This window comes from Triplophysa rosa, linkage group LG12 (genome assembly GCF_024868665.1).
Source record: "Triplophysa rosa linkage group LG12, Trosa_1v2, whole genome shotgun sequence".
NCBI classification, from domain to species: Eukaryota; Metazoa; Chordata; class Actinopteri; order Cypriniformes; family Nemacheilidae; genus Triplophysa; species Triplophysa rosa.
Genome location: NC_079901.1, coordinates 1,961,356 through 1,976,352, shown reverse-complemented (window position 1 = coordinate 1,976,352; position 14,997 = coordinate 1,961,356). Strand labels below are relative to the sequence as shown.

The window sequence follows — 14,997 nt, the reverse complement described above, 5'->3', positions numbered from 1 at the left end:
GGCAGTTCCGAATGCAAAAGGGGGTCCAACACGGTCCTAGCTAGGTGTACCTAATAAAGTGGCCGGTAAGTATAAGTTTTTAATTCAAGAAAATACTTAATATAATGCCCTATATGGTGGTCTCATGTTTGTAGTCAACTAACATAGTACTTGATATTAAAATCATAGTATGTTGACATATTGAGTATTCTCAAAGTACCTGGATGGTCTACAGTTACCGATGAAAACTGGACGTGTAGATCCATGAACACTCAAACTGTGAATATTACCCACAACTCATCGCGAGTAGGCGGAGTTTAGTAACGCTATACACTACAATAACTAAATTAAATGTAATTATACAGTAAATTTTAATAAAGTAATAATGATTGAAGAACTACTGTCCTTAAATGGAAAGAAGAGCTGTCGTGAATGTCGTCTAACTAACAACTGCCACTTCTGTGTCACATCTGTATGTCCCAGTGTGTGAATATTGCTTAACACTAAAATGTATATACTTTTTAAAATAAAAAGAGTACAGAACATATTTTAAAATACTTTTCCAAACAGTATCCTTCGCTTTGCTACAGTTTACTATACTTAAATACAGAAGTGTACTACAGTATTTTTCATGTGGGCAAAAATGAGATGATGATTTTTAGCAGAGCGTCCTTGTTTCTTCATAAAATGCAGTGTCTTGCATTTTGTGTTGGCTGTATTTTTTCATTGCCTCTCAAAGACATTTTTATGAATCAACAGCTAAAAATCATCTTAAGTGCATGAGTAAATTCAAAAGCCCCGTGCTAATGGCTCTTTAATGGATGATGTGCCGTAGCTAGAAGAATGCAGTGTGGTGTATATCACCTGGACTCTCTGGATGCAGTGGCTCAGACAGAGGTTTAGTAAGCAGATAGAAATGTTCACAGCCATGTAGCGGTACCGACACTTTCACTTCACTGCTCTGACCCAGTTCATACGCCCACTGAAAAATACACCAGGACATGACAATTCAGTTAGCCTCTTTGCTCTGTGTGTTAGATGGCAGCCTATGTCATCTAGATAGTGACAAACTTAAATCAGCTTTACAATTCAAATTGGAAACGTATTTCCAAACATCTTTTGTTTGGTATATCCCAGTTTCACTATCAGATGCCTGCACATGCGGTGGCACAAATAAAACAGGATGATCCATTCCAGCTCCACTTCAAGTGACCTGATCGATCACATTGCTGTTCACATCTGGCAGTAAGTGTAGTTACTAGTTCTGCATTTCTGCATTTTCAGATGTCGAACGTTGATGTCAGGCATGTTGAAGATGTGCTGCCAGGACTTGTGCATGAATGAGGGTTTTGTAAGCCAATCACAAAATGTTTTAGGGCGCTTTCTCACCTTTAGTTCGGTTCATTTGGTCTGGACCAATTTTAAAAAATGATACATTGTAGCATTTTTCAGCAGTGTTGGTTCCTTTTCACACCACACTGATTGCTTTGGTCCGAACCAGTTGAAACGAAACAACATGCAGTCACGTGACAACACGTGGAACTTGTACATCCCACACTTGGATGCACTGCTGGCGGAGTTTCTTTACCTTAACCCGGCACTGTTCCACAGATCTATTAAACCCCCTTTCCCTGAGTTGTTTGCTAAACAAGGAGTTTTCGAAAGTTGGGATGTAATAGGAATGTGCACGAATGTTCAAATATTCGATCCGCAATAACTATTCAAAAATTAAAAATGCTATTCGAATATTTGTATTTTTCATAAGAATAAAAACTGCGTCACCACAGGATTAAGTTACCGCTACAGAAGACCTTAGAGTTGTCACGTCTGATTTAATCCTTCTTCAATTCATCTGTAATGATTTTATAATATACAGAAAATATTAAAAAATCATTTGTATGTGTTCCTAAATCTTTGTTCACTCAGATCGCAAGCTAGTTTAAATATTTTAAGTTTACACCCCGGATGCCCGTATCGCGTGTTATGCTCGGCTCACATATTAAAATGTTTAAAAACTGGTGAGACACAGAGTTTGTTAACATTACTTACATTAGGTATAAAAATGCCAAGGTAATATTCGAAGATTAACAATAATTCATTTATTACCATAACTTGTTCGCAGCGGTTGTTCTTGGCAAATTCATATTCGTTTGTTAAAAATATATTAAGTAATGCCAATTTCAACAACATGGAAATGTACATTTCACGGCAACTAATGTTAATGAATTTGGCCTTAGCATAACACTGGCACCTTTTTCCAAATCTAAAGCCTGAATTTTCCTTTTAAGAAGTTCAAATAGGGTCTTCACCTTCAAATTACATCCTGTAAATAAATTTGCACGGTCGCGTAATTAACAGGGAAACAAGCATTACATGGCTCCGTCTTTGTTGTGGGGTAAATTTTAGGATCTGAACAGTCGGCATGGAGGTATCAAGCCCGTTTACTTTATCAACATTATAAACAATAAAGCCAGATATTCTTGTCAGATGGGTTTTGTTTGCGGAAGTTAGAAGAGCAGCTTGTTTTCTCCGCTGTCAGCTTGTTAACCGGCTGAGGAACGTTCACAGTAAAATAGACCTATATGCTTGTTTTTCTTATCAAGAACATGTAAAACAAAATAAACAAGATAACCATATATCACAGACTGTCAGTATACATTGCGTTCTGTTCGTTTGGTTTTGTATGTTTTCTTTTTGTATTATACCGTTCTGAACAGGGTTAAATGCAGTTTTTATGTATTTTTCTATTTTTTCCTTTTTTTCAACATTAAAAAAACCTATACAGGATATGATATTAATGCGTTATGAATATTTAATGATAATTATAAGCTTGATGTGAAATTGTGACGAAATAAAAACTTAACAAATAACGTCATTATTAACTCAATTTAAATAAACAAATATTCACATATTCTTTTTTATGATCTCAAATATTCAAATATGAATTTATTGAAAAATGCCCATCCCTAGGATGGAATATGGTCATCAGACCAAATTTCTATGAGGCTCCGCACCTCCTCACAACTCTAAGTTTGTCCGCGAGCTGCCATGCTAGTGCAAAACTGTCAACAAACACTTGTCCTCATTCCATAATGCACAGTGCAGCTGACTACGACAACTGGTTTAGTTCACAAAAGTGCAGTACTTTTTGCATTTGGGTCTCTTCGAGGTCGAATCACGTTCTCACCACAAACGAACCGCTCCAGGGTTCGTTTGAAAGTGTACCGAGACCACCTTTTCAAAGAGGTCTCGGTACGCTTATTTGGTCTGCTTTTGGTGCGCACTCGAGTGCGATTGCTGCATTCACACCTGCCCAAACGAACCGCACCACGAAGAAAAACGAACTCTAGTGCGATTCAACCGTACTAAATGAGTCAGGTGAGAAAGCACTCTTAATCCCCGAATCACTAAAAATGCTTCCTCAGGTGTAAACAGGGCCAAATATTATCTCATGGTCTTGAACAGAAGTAAAAAAATTGGACCACTGTATAGTCATATTGTTGAATATTATAATTCAATTAAAAATTCCAGATTTACTTCTATAGACGGTTTCAAAACAGCAACTTAAACAAGCGTTACTGTGCATGCACACTTTTGTGGCCACAACTTATCTTCCGGTACACATGCGCAAAGAACAGAGTCCCTGGAGATTATTGCTGATAACAAGCAAAAGAAACAGGCAGTGGCTATTTGCACTATGTTTAAATAGCAGTAGGTTCTGTTTACATTAAGTAAAAACAGAAGCATTTCTTAGCGATATGCTATTTACACTAAATGAAAAAAGCTGTATTTTCTTTGGATTAAGTGTAAATAGTAGTTGGATGCTACTGTAATTATATATAGTGGCAGATACTATTTGCACCTGTTGTGCATTAAACATTATGCACCAATAACAGACTGTAAATCATTATATTTATAAATATTACAAAGCCCTACACCTACTCCTAACATTATCCTAAACCTACAATTTATGATCAAACACTTCTTAGCCAATTTTCAAATATTTTCTTAATTTTATTTTAAAACAAATGCCGTCATGATCTGATATGTGACGGGAAAAGGTAGAGTGAGTTCGGCAAAAGGGGGATTCGAACCCGGGACTCCAGCGTCAAAGCTATTAACTACTACACAATTAACACCTGACGCCACCGGAGTCACTCTTTGAAATAGTTTCTACCAACAAGGCGGGCTATTTCTACTCAGTGTAAACAGACATTTCAAAAGAAATAACAAGTAAATGACATTCGCTAGCAAGTTAAAAGAATGTCTAGCTAGTATTATTTTGGATTTCCAGTGGAAGAACTGTTACACGGCTAAACTTTAATGCGACAAAGTTACACGACCCATTCAACAAATTGTTTATTTAATAAAATTCATATACAATAAAATTCAACAAATTGTATATTCAGTAGGGCTGCAACTAACGATTATTTTGATAATCGATTAGTTTGACGATTATTTTTCCGTTTAATCTGATAAAATGTAATTACATCTTTTGCTTATGATAAGTAAATCAGATATGGGAAAAATATACACAACTGAACTCATTAACCTTCTCCCAAAATGTTGTGGATGACTCCCTAATAAACACCAAGGCTGATGAGTCGATTCAGTTATGTCATAAAGAAGCAGCTGACAATAGTCTCTCCCAAACGTGGGAGGGAGGGGACGGTTGGCCAAGGAAATCATATTTTTTTTGTGGCATGAAAAGTGAGATTTTTGTCATTTAAATGTAGTGAAGTACAGTAAAAAGTAGGCCTACTTAGAAAAAATATACTTAAGTATAGTACAGATATTCAAAAACTGTAATTAAGTACAGTACAAATAAATGTACTTTGTTACTTCCCACCTCTGAACCAAATAAACCCCCAAAGTATTTAGCCACAAATTGGGTTTTATTATATAATCTTTCATTTTGTTATTTAAAAGACCTCTCCCCTTTAAACTTTAAAACTGCGCGGCTTGAAGAGCTGCATGCAAAACACGTCTGACTTCAAAACTGCGCAACTTGTACCGCAGCACGGAGAGGCACGTCTGACTTTAAAAATGCGCACCTTGCGCTGCACGGAAAGACACATCTGACTTTAAAACTGCGCACCTCGCGCTGCACGGAGAGACACGTCTGACTTTAAAGAGTACATTCCTCAATATTTTTAAGGGCTTATTTTGGTTTATGGAGTGTCCGACAACAAGTTTATGTACATACATGATGTAAAAATACTATTATTTCGTAATAATAAGCAGTTTTTATTACCTTACATCTTGACTGACTCTCAAATGATTCGTTCCGCGATTCATCTGTGTAATCTCCGCCTTTCCGCCAGCGTAGTCTGATCTGATTGGTCAGATAGTGTAGTCTGCTGTGATTGGTCAAATGGTCTAGTCTGCTGTGATTGGTCAGATGGTCTAGTCTGCTGTGATTGGTCAAATGGTCTAGTCTGCTGTGATTGGTCAAACGCGTTCAGCATGTGTCGCAAATGGACCGCCTATCATTACTGCTGTATTACGGTTTGCAGGTGGTTGGATATTGACAGTGTATAGAGAGAGATGGCGTCGATTTTACCTTACCAGTTCGAGCCCGAGTCTGACGAATCATTCTTTAATCCTTATACAGATACCAGTAAGAAAAAGGACTGTTTTAGACACTTCTCTTGTAACAGTTAGTTATCACGGCATACAGTGTACGGTGTTCGTATCTTCAGATGTTATTATAACTATAGTACACCACGCAGTTCTTGAAATAAAGACTGCGAGTTAATATGGTTGAACACTTACATTAGCGCAACGAGTTTATAGCTAACGTTAGGTAAACAAACAGTAACAACCCCAAAAATAACGGTAACGTTAGCTAAACACAGACATGAGATAACGTCACACAAATTTAATTTTAAGTAAAGACAAAAATAAAGAGTCACACTTACAGGTTGTGATTCGGTGGAGCTTACAGGTCCAAATAAAGTTGGTATTGCAACATCTTTTAAGGAAAGACGTTTAATGTATCCTGCAGTAAAGGCGCCAAGATTGATGAAGCAATCTTCGGTAAAATGACGCGCGCAAAGTAAAACGTTCGGTTTATACTCCTTTGGTGTCGTTTGAAAAATAAATAGTAACCATTTTTTCCTCAGAAGTTCTTCCTTTGGTAGTGAAAATAAGACTGACTTAGTTTCACTACATAGAACACAGCTTCTCTTAGACATGATGCACACGTCACGAACGAGCTAGTACAGTGTTTGGGGAGGAGAGAGTTAAGTTTTCGCAGTCAGTAGGCGGGGATTTTTCTAGTGACGTAGGTACATTGTGGTTAAAGATTCGGACAGGTCATGGCTTGTTCGCGTGATTCAGAGTCGATTACCTTTTTTATAAGCTAATAACTTTGTTATTCGTTCACCTTCGGATTTACAACTTGGCAGATTGCTTACATTCAAACACGGCAAAATTAAACACTTCATGAAATGTATTTTTTATGATCTCGAGGAATGTACTCTTTAAAACTGCGCACTTCGCGCTGCACGGAGAGACGCGTCTGACTTTAAAACTGCACACCTCGCGCTGCACGGAGAGACGCGTCTGACTTTAAAACTGCGCACCTCGCGCTGCACGGAGAGACGCGTCTGACTTTAAAACTGCGCACCTCGCGCTGCACGGAGAGACACGTCTGACTTTAAAACTGCGCACCTCGCGCTGCACGGAGAGACACGTCTGACTTTAAAACTGCGCACCTTGCGCTGCATGGAGAGACACGTCTGACTTTAAAACTGCGCACCTCGCGCTGCACGGAGAGACTCGTTCGACTTTAAAAATGCGCACCTTGCGCTGCATGGAGAGACACGTCTGACTTCAAAACTGCGCACCTCGCGCTGCACGGAGAGACACTTTTTTTACTTCAGAAAAAGCGCATAGAAACATTTTGGAAAAGGTTGCTAGTACTGCCCCGCGAACGCGAGATCTTGCTTTCCTGACACAGGATAGTCTCTCTTGGTTGGTGTCTGCTCTCTCTATTGGCTTACCACTGTAATGACGTTGTGGAGAGTCGATCAACCCAAAAGCGAAAATTCTAAGCTTTACATAGATACCAAACTTGAGTGGGCAATTTCCAAACAGCAGGTGGCAACGAGCAAAATTTTTAATTTTAATATACAGTATTTACGGTAGGAAACAAAAAGGAACAAAAGGAATCATAAACTATCTTCAAGGAACATGATATTTACCTAATATCCTGGCAAAATTGATCATTTTGACCAATACAATGTATTGTTGGCTATTGCTACAGATATTCCCATAGTACTTATGACTGGTTTTGTTACGCGTGTCATTCGCGCCACAGGATGTCCTATCGCGTCTTTGCATTGACTTAACATGTAAATCACTCGCGCTTAACACTTCATCATAACGAGTCAAATCATAACACAAACTGACGTAGATTTGTGGGGGTGTGGTTACACGAGGCATTTCAGGCAGGTCTGGGTGAGCATTCGCTTTTAGATAGATGACAGCTTTTGTTCCGACACTTTCACTTTGGCAATTTTACGTGTCTAATACATGCATGAGCAATTTATAACACACCGAAGACACAGAAAAACACGTATTTGCGCCATATGACCCCTTTAAATTCTGTGCTAAAATTTTGGTAAAATCTGCAGAATTCTGTTGAACAGTTTTAAATGCGTTTACATTTGTACAGAAATGTAAATGTGTTAAAATAGTTTTAAAATACTACCTGTCTATGCATTTAACTGCAGGTGACAGTGGTTTGGTTCTGCTCATCATTTAAAAAGAGGCAGAGCCTTCAGAGAAGCTTTAAGTGCTGAGTAAAGACACTGTTTAAACTCTGAATACACCAGACCATCTTAGTACTGAATTAATTTGAACAAACAGAAAACGTGCATGTCATTTTGTATGAAAAAGTATATATTTTATTGTTTATAGTGTTAAAGCAAAATAAATGGCTCGTCTTAATACGTTCTTATGATGATTTTATTGTGTATTAAGGGCACTTTTCATCATGTTCACAACACAATGTAAAGATAACTTCACATAAACTTAACAAGAGCATTCGCCTGTCATTCATTCTTGTTGTGAACAGATTGGAAATTATTCAGCGCTGTTCAAGTAATCAACGGATTTTCCTTTTGAAATTAGAAAACCAAAATCGGGAATCAAGCTTTTTTTTTATAAAACAATTTTTTCAATTGTGTTTATAAATGGTAATCGGGAATTAAAATACACGTGTGAAAATCCTATGTCTCTATTTGTGCAGTTTGTTTGTAGTGACCTGGAAGCGGAAGCTATCGAGTAGTATGATTAACTGTCACGATCGGTCGTGGTGGAAGAACCCAAATGCAGGCAGGCAGTGAAGGGGTTAATGAAACAAGACTTTAATAATAAAAACACAAAACAAAACACCCTTGATGGGGAAAACAGAACTGAGAGATAAATACAAAACAAAAGACTTCCCACGAGGGGGCAAAACTAAAACAAGAACAGTAAAAAACTAAACTAAAGAACATGACCAAACATCTTAACTCAACACACGACAAGGGTAGAACACAACACTCACAGAACACGGGCACGGCTAGGGACAGGACACTCTACAAGCAGAACACAGGACATCCAGATACGTAACATTGTACAAACGTAATACACGAGCAACAAGACAATGAAACAAGAGGGCATTTTAAAGGAGAGACAAATGAAGGATAACGAGTGAGGGCAGGTGTGGAACATAAGACACAGCAGGGAGGCAATACATGAAACGAGAGGGGCGGGGCCAATGACAAGACACTGGAGAGAACGCATATTATTTTAAGATAGACAATAATATGATTCTCTCCACATAAAACTTAAGGGTCTGTCCTGATCCTGCCACACGACTAGAAATTCATAAACAAGAAGGTAGGACCGTGACATAACCGTTCTGTTGATGTCTTTGGAACATGTCGTTGCACGAATATGCAGGTTTTATTACAGAAAAAAGAAAAGGTTACAACACAAACACAAAGGCCACCCCATGTTAAAGCTTGAGTGATGCAGTAGTCATTCCCTTACGAAAATTAAACATGTTTTTGTGTAGTAACCATGTTTTTTCGGTGCATTGATTACTTGGGGCAAAACCATGGTTACTACAGTAACCATCGTTTACTAATGGTTTTTACAAAAAACATGGTTTTCAAAACCATGGTTATTTTGTGATAACCATTGTTTTACTACATTAACCATGTTTTTTTGGTTTTAACTGTAGTAAAACCATGGTTTTTCAATTTTAACTGTAGCAAAACCATGGTAAATTTCCGTAAGTGTTATCAGTGATAAGCAGTGACATCGGGGTTATTCTGAGTTGATTGAATATAAATGATCTGCATGGTATCTTGACCCCAACATATTTGTCACCTACTTTTGCAGAATTAGCCATTCTTTTTTTTTATAATGCATGTGTTGCTTTGCCACAACAGATGGCAAAACAATACCATGGACCAAGAAATGTTAGGCATTAAAACTACAGAACTGTGAATTACACTACAATGTGATAGTGGTATACATATTATATAGCTGTGAATTATATTATGAGCTATTTTTTTATTACAGCATGAACTGCATTTATATGCATCTATGGCCAAATACAAAGAAGCACAGAGCACTTGGACGCATATCTATATGTCAACAAATGCACACTTTCCAAGTCCTATTCAAAAATGTATAGGGTCATTTGTACTGGCAACTGACATTAACAGTGCAACTATATTCACAGTAGGATTGGCTTTTACAATGCACTGCTGTTCACGTGAGAATCATACCCACAACAAATATAAGTCCATGGTTCATGGTAATGTAAGTCGCTTTGGATAAAAGCGTCTGCCAAATGCATAAATGTAAATGGTTCAGGACCATCTCCGAACTTAGACATCCAGCTCCTTCACTTAAGTTTTAAATCAAAGACTCTGTAAGATGTCATGGGTCATGTCATGCCTTTTCTCATGATGCAAATAGAGTTTGACAGTGAAAGGTTATAATCTAAGAATATGTCCACATGCCCCGCCCACCTTGATAGCTTCCGCTTCCGGGTCGGTACAAACTGCAGAAAATAGAGACATAGGATTTTCACACATGTATTTTAATTCCCGATTTCCACTTATAAACCCCTTTGAAAAAATACGGACAACGGGACATTTGTTCGTTTTCATAATCAACGCAAAAACCGGAAAACAGCTGGATTCCCGATTTTGATGTTCTAATTTCAAAAGGAAAATCCGTTGGCCGCCAAGTACACGGACCATAAATGACACATTCTGAACTCCTCCGTGGTTAGTTTCATTTTAAAAGTCTCAAATATCAAATCGTTCATCCTCAGGCTCAAAAAATCCATCACAGCAAACAGCGAATCGTAGTAATGGCTCACGTTGTGTCTGTAAACTTGTCAATAGCTGCGTTTACATGGACCAATGTAATCTGATTAAAAATCCAATCCGAATGAAAACGCTCCATATAAACACGTCAATAAGATTAAAAATGCCCAAGCCGATTGAAATTTCAGTCGGATTGTAGGGGGTAGTTTATGCGTTTGTAATCCGCTTGATAGGACATGTAACCACTTGATCAGATTGAAAACCGATGTAGGAAGTTGTGCGCATGTGCAAAGACGACGCTGGCTCGTACAGACATAAGGGCGTATGACGCACGGAACGGAGCAGCTGCTGCTAAAGAAACCAAAAACCATAAATCTGACAAAGTGGTACACATTTCCATATGCTTGTCATCTCTAAATGAACATATTAATGTTTCTATGCATTTAAAATGTCTTATCTGCAGAGGCAGCAGCTTTTGCCAGAGGGGAACTGGAATCCCCTGGTTGGGCCTGGGTTCTCCTGAGGTTTTTTTTCTCGATTAGAGTTTTGGGTTCCTCGCCACCGTTTGCATACTGTTTTTGCACTATCTGCCTGACCGGGGGGGCTGCTTTAGAATCTTAAAGTTTTACTTAATTAATATTGCATATAGGAATTTATTATCTGCTATATTTGACCTGTGCTTCTCTCTCCTTTATCCTAAATGTGTGCTCTCACTGAGCGTGTGTGTGTGTGCGTACTTGTCTGTGTACGTACGTGTGTGTGTGTGTGTGTGTGTGTCTGTGTGTGTGTGTGTGTTGGTGTGTGTGCGTGTTGTGTGTGTGGAGTGTTTTGTGTGTGGGTGTGTCTGTCTTCTGTGTTTTCAACCTTTTCTTGTTTTTGCAGGTACAACTTTGATTGTTTTGCTTGTAGTCAATGTGTCTCATGTACAGCTGCTTTGTAACAATGAAAATTGTAAAAGCGCTATATAAATAAAGTTGAGTTGAGTTATCTGTTTCCCTGAAGTGAGTTTTTAACCGCAATTTCTGAGTTCCTTTTTAAAACACAATACATTTGCAGATGTACAAACATCCTGTAGGCTAAAATATCGAATCATAAAATTGTATTTGCAAAATGCGTAGTAGGCTACCGAACATTTCTTTTATTTATCATTTACTTACATGTGCTTTGGAAGGATTAACTGTTTTTACCATGGTAAATTGCTGTAACGACCTTGCTCCATTGATCAGATCACTTAATTTACCTTTCATGTAAACACTACATTCAGATTGCACAATCTGATTAAATTCAATCCGATGTGTGCATGTAAACGCAGCTAATGATGAGCTGAGCTGTGACCGACGCGACGACACGCAGCTCCGGACTCTCCCCTTCTCACACACATAGGTCTACATTGGTGGGCTTGCGATCTACACGTCTTTTCACATGAGATATAACTACTAGAAAAAAATCCAAATTGGCAGAATGAGCGAGTACTTGTAAAAAACGCTCATGCTGTCTCAAAAACTGGTCGCAAAATGCGAGCATTTAGTCGCAGTTAGGGATGGGTATCGTTAAGTACTTTTTGATATAAAAAGAAACAAATTAGGAACAGAATTAACATTGCTTTATTTGAATTAACATAATTAACAATAAATAATTAAAAATATATAAAATACAACAAAAATTACAACAAAATAAATTCTTAATTTTCATAGTTCCTTTGTCATATTTTTTTCTAAAGGGTAATTTAATTTTACTCTAAGTAGTTTATTTTGTGTATACTGCACCGAATTTTTTCAGTTCTCAGTGTAATAATAAATTATTACACATATGCCGATTTATTTTTTTAAGTAGTTAACTAATAGAAAATGGATTAAATGTGTAATTTCCTTTCACCCATGTGGAATTAGCATAGTTTTAACGTAAGGTTATCGAAACCAGTTAGATCGAATTTACAGTTGTTTTAAATAGGGTGTATGGCATTAGCATACAGTATATAAAGAATGTCAGAGTTCAAGTAATGTCTGTTAGCATTCAGCATACATACCTGACGTAGATGGGGCATAAGTAAGGGCTAAGCAGTCAAAAACAGTGCATCTCTCTGTCTGTACATGATGCACTTTTGACAGGTGCTTTGACAGATTACTTGTGTTTCCACCCCTACAAGCGAAGGTTTTTTGTTGCACTTGTGGCTACGAGCATTGTCACTGTCGGCATCAACTTTGGTGAAGTGTAACCACACTTTTGAACGTTTAGTTCTCTCTGCCATTGTCGCGAATTAAGAGCGTCTTTCTTCTGTTTGGCTGTTCGTGTGTGTGTGCGCTATGTAGACGCAAACTGCGAGAGAGACACGTGACGTGCCGCCTCGCGCGCTCTGCTGGTAAAAACAAATATGCTTGCGCCAAAGACTAAATTCTTGGTGTTATTGAAAATTAGAAGCTATTGTTGAGATAAAATGTGCAAGATAACTAATGTAGCAACAACATATAAGATTTTTTTTCCCTAGGACCGAAAGCAGAACCGATAAGGGCGAAACTTATCGATGCTCCGGTCTTTCATAATTTTGCCCCGGGGCCCATTTAATACCGGGTTTCGGTACCCATCCCTAGTTGCAGTCTGGAGCCCTGCTTAAGTATCATTTTTTCTGGATACATTTTACTGTACTTCGCCACATTTGAATGACAAATATCTCACTTTTCATGACACACACAAAAAAAAGATTTCCTTGGCCAACCGTCCCCTCCCTCCCATGTTTGGGAGAGATATAGAGGGTGTGGACGTATCGTCACTTTACCACGTGAGCACTCCGGAGCGTACCCTCCTGGGTGGCAAAACACTCAGCAAAATGACTGCTTACAATATCAGGAAATGCAATTCCACGCAACATTTCAGTGTCCAGGAACAGCTGATTCCTATCTAAGTCGTAGAGAAGTCGTAAGGATCACCGTCGAGTCCAGCTGCTTGTAATTTCAGCAAATGCGTGTTTTAGTCCCGGTGTCTTTGTTTCTCCTATTCTCCTCAGCCAATATGCTGGGTGTTTTGCCACCCAGGGGAGCGTTCCTGACATTTTCACGTGGGAAAGTGACGTCGATGGATACCCTCTATTGTCAGCTACTTCTAACATGACACACCTGAATCAACTCATCAGCCTTGGTGTGTTAATTAAACCCCATTCACACAGCCCGCTGATCCCAGAAAATTGCCCAAAAATTGCCAGAGTTCCTCTTCTGTGTGAACGCAAACGCATCCCGGATTGATCCGAAAAGTGATTCTGGAAAGGGGACCTAGTAACATTAAAGCCTGGCTCAGATTACAGGATTCTCGGACAGATTTTACCCCGATTTCCCCTCCCGAGAATCTTTGAAAAAATCGGGTCCAGAACCTCGATAGGGTCCGAGGTTCGGCCCAGATTATCACGTAATGTGAGGCGTTCACGGATCTTACATCTCCCGATCTGCTCCGAGAGAAATTGGGGCCGCCCCGATCATATCAAACATGTTTGATATTTAGGATTTTAAATCGGGGTGATGGCCTTTGCGACTTTCGCAACAGCCAATGAGAGGCACATCTGCAAGGTGACGGAGGTGACTGACAGACCTTTAAAAATGTCGACCGCGAAAGCTCCTGCAAGGGTACGTTGGACAGCGGAGATGGAAGAACAACTTGTGGCAACAACATGATTGTCTATATAATGTATCCTCCAAAACATACCACAACCGCACAGATAAGGAAAAGAGCTGGGGAGAAATCGCGTCGGTTTTAAATGTACCGGGTAAATTAACTGCTAACGCGCAGCTTGTAGTTTCGTTCAACATATTGTTATTTGGCTATAGGCATACATATAACATGCGTTTATGTGTTTGTTTTTATGCTGTATCTTATAATCACATTGGCATTCATCTTTATTCTCGACAGCCACAATTTTTTTTCTTCCGTTATTTATTAACATTAAACTTAAGCGGCTCACCCAAAGCACAGTCATAACTTCAGCCCTAGCAAAAAAGTATTATAGCACCCGCTGCTCAAAATACGTTCCCGCGGCTTTGAACAGACAGACAGAGAATCATTCAGAGAGCGACAAAGACGTTACACAACCGTTGCCAGGTGAGATCACGTGAAAATAACTTTGCGATGTCCCTTTGTTTACTTCTGTTTCCCGGTGAGATGATGTAAGAGGCGTCCTCTGGTATGATAATCTTAATATTATCCTGTAGTTTGGGTGTCTTGGAATGTCTTTTAATGTGCAATTATAAAATAAAAAAACTTCCAATAAAACTTTCTAAATTTTAATTTTTGCACTTGCTACCTTCAGTCTTATTTATAAACACAACTTTATCCCCCCCCGAAAGTTTTCTTATCTGGACATTTCACATTCATAAATGCAAGTTTACAAAGGGCAAACCTGTTTTTGTAGTGCTTGAAAAAGATATTCAAATGTATATACAGTATGTGATGTCAACATCTAAAAATAGTAAATCCATTAAAACGGTTACTATTAGCTCCTTTTACAAAACTGCATTGTAACATCCTATGGATATGTAAAATATGTGTAGTATACTGTATATTTAGTTGTACACTGATGAGTGTGAGCTTGTTTAAGAATTTAAATAAAATAATCTGTCAAGATTCTTTTTATGTGTGTGCCACAACCAAATTTTTAATCTTTCAGGATTTTAAAACTCCTGTAGTCAGAGCCAGG

General features: G+C 38.4%; 1 protein-coding gene across 2 annotated transcripts in view; it reads right to left on the bottom strand.

Moving 5' to 3' along the window:
* The window catches only part of pdpr (pyruvate dehydrogenase phosphatase regulatory subunit), a 51,326-nt gene that overhangs the window by 22,061 nt on the left and 14,268 nt on the right, over positions 1–14,997 (bottom strand). For both annotated transcript variants that reach the window (XM_057347770.1, XM_057347769.1), the window contains exon 7: positions 844–961. In XM_057347770.1, coding sequence (XP_057203753.1) covers positions 844–961 — 118 coding nt within the window. The remainder of the gene's footprint in view (positions 1–843; positions 962–14,997) is intronic.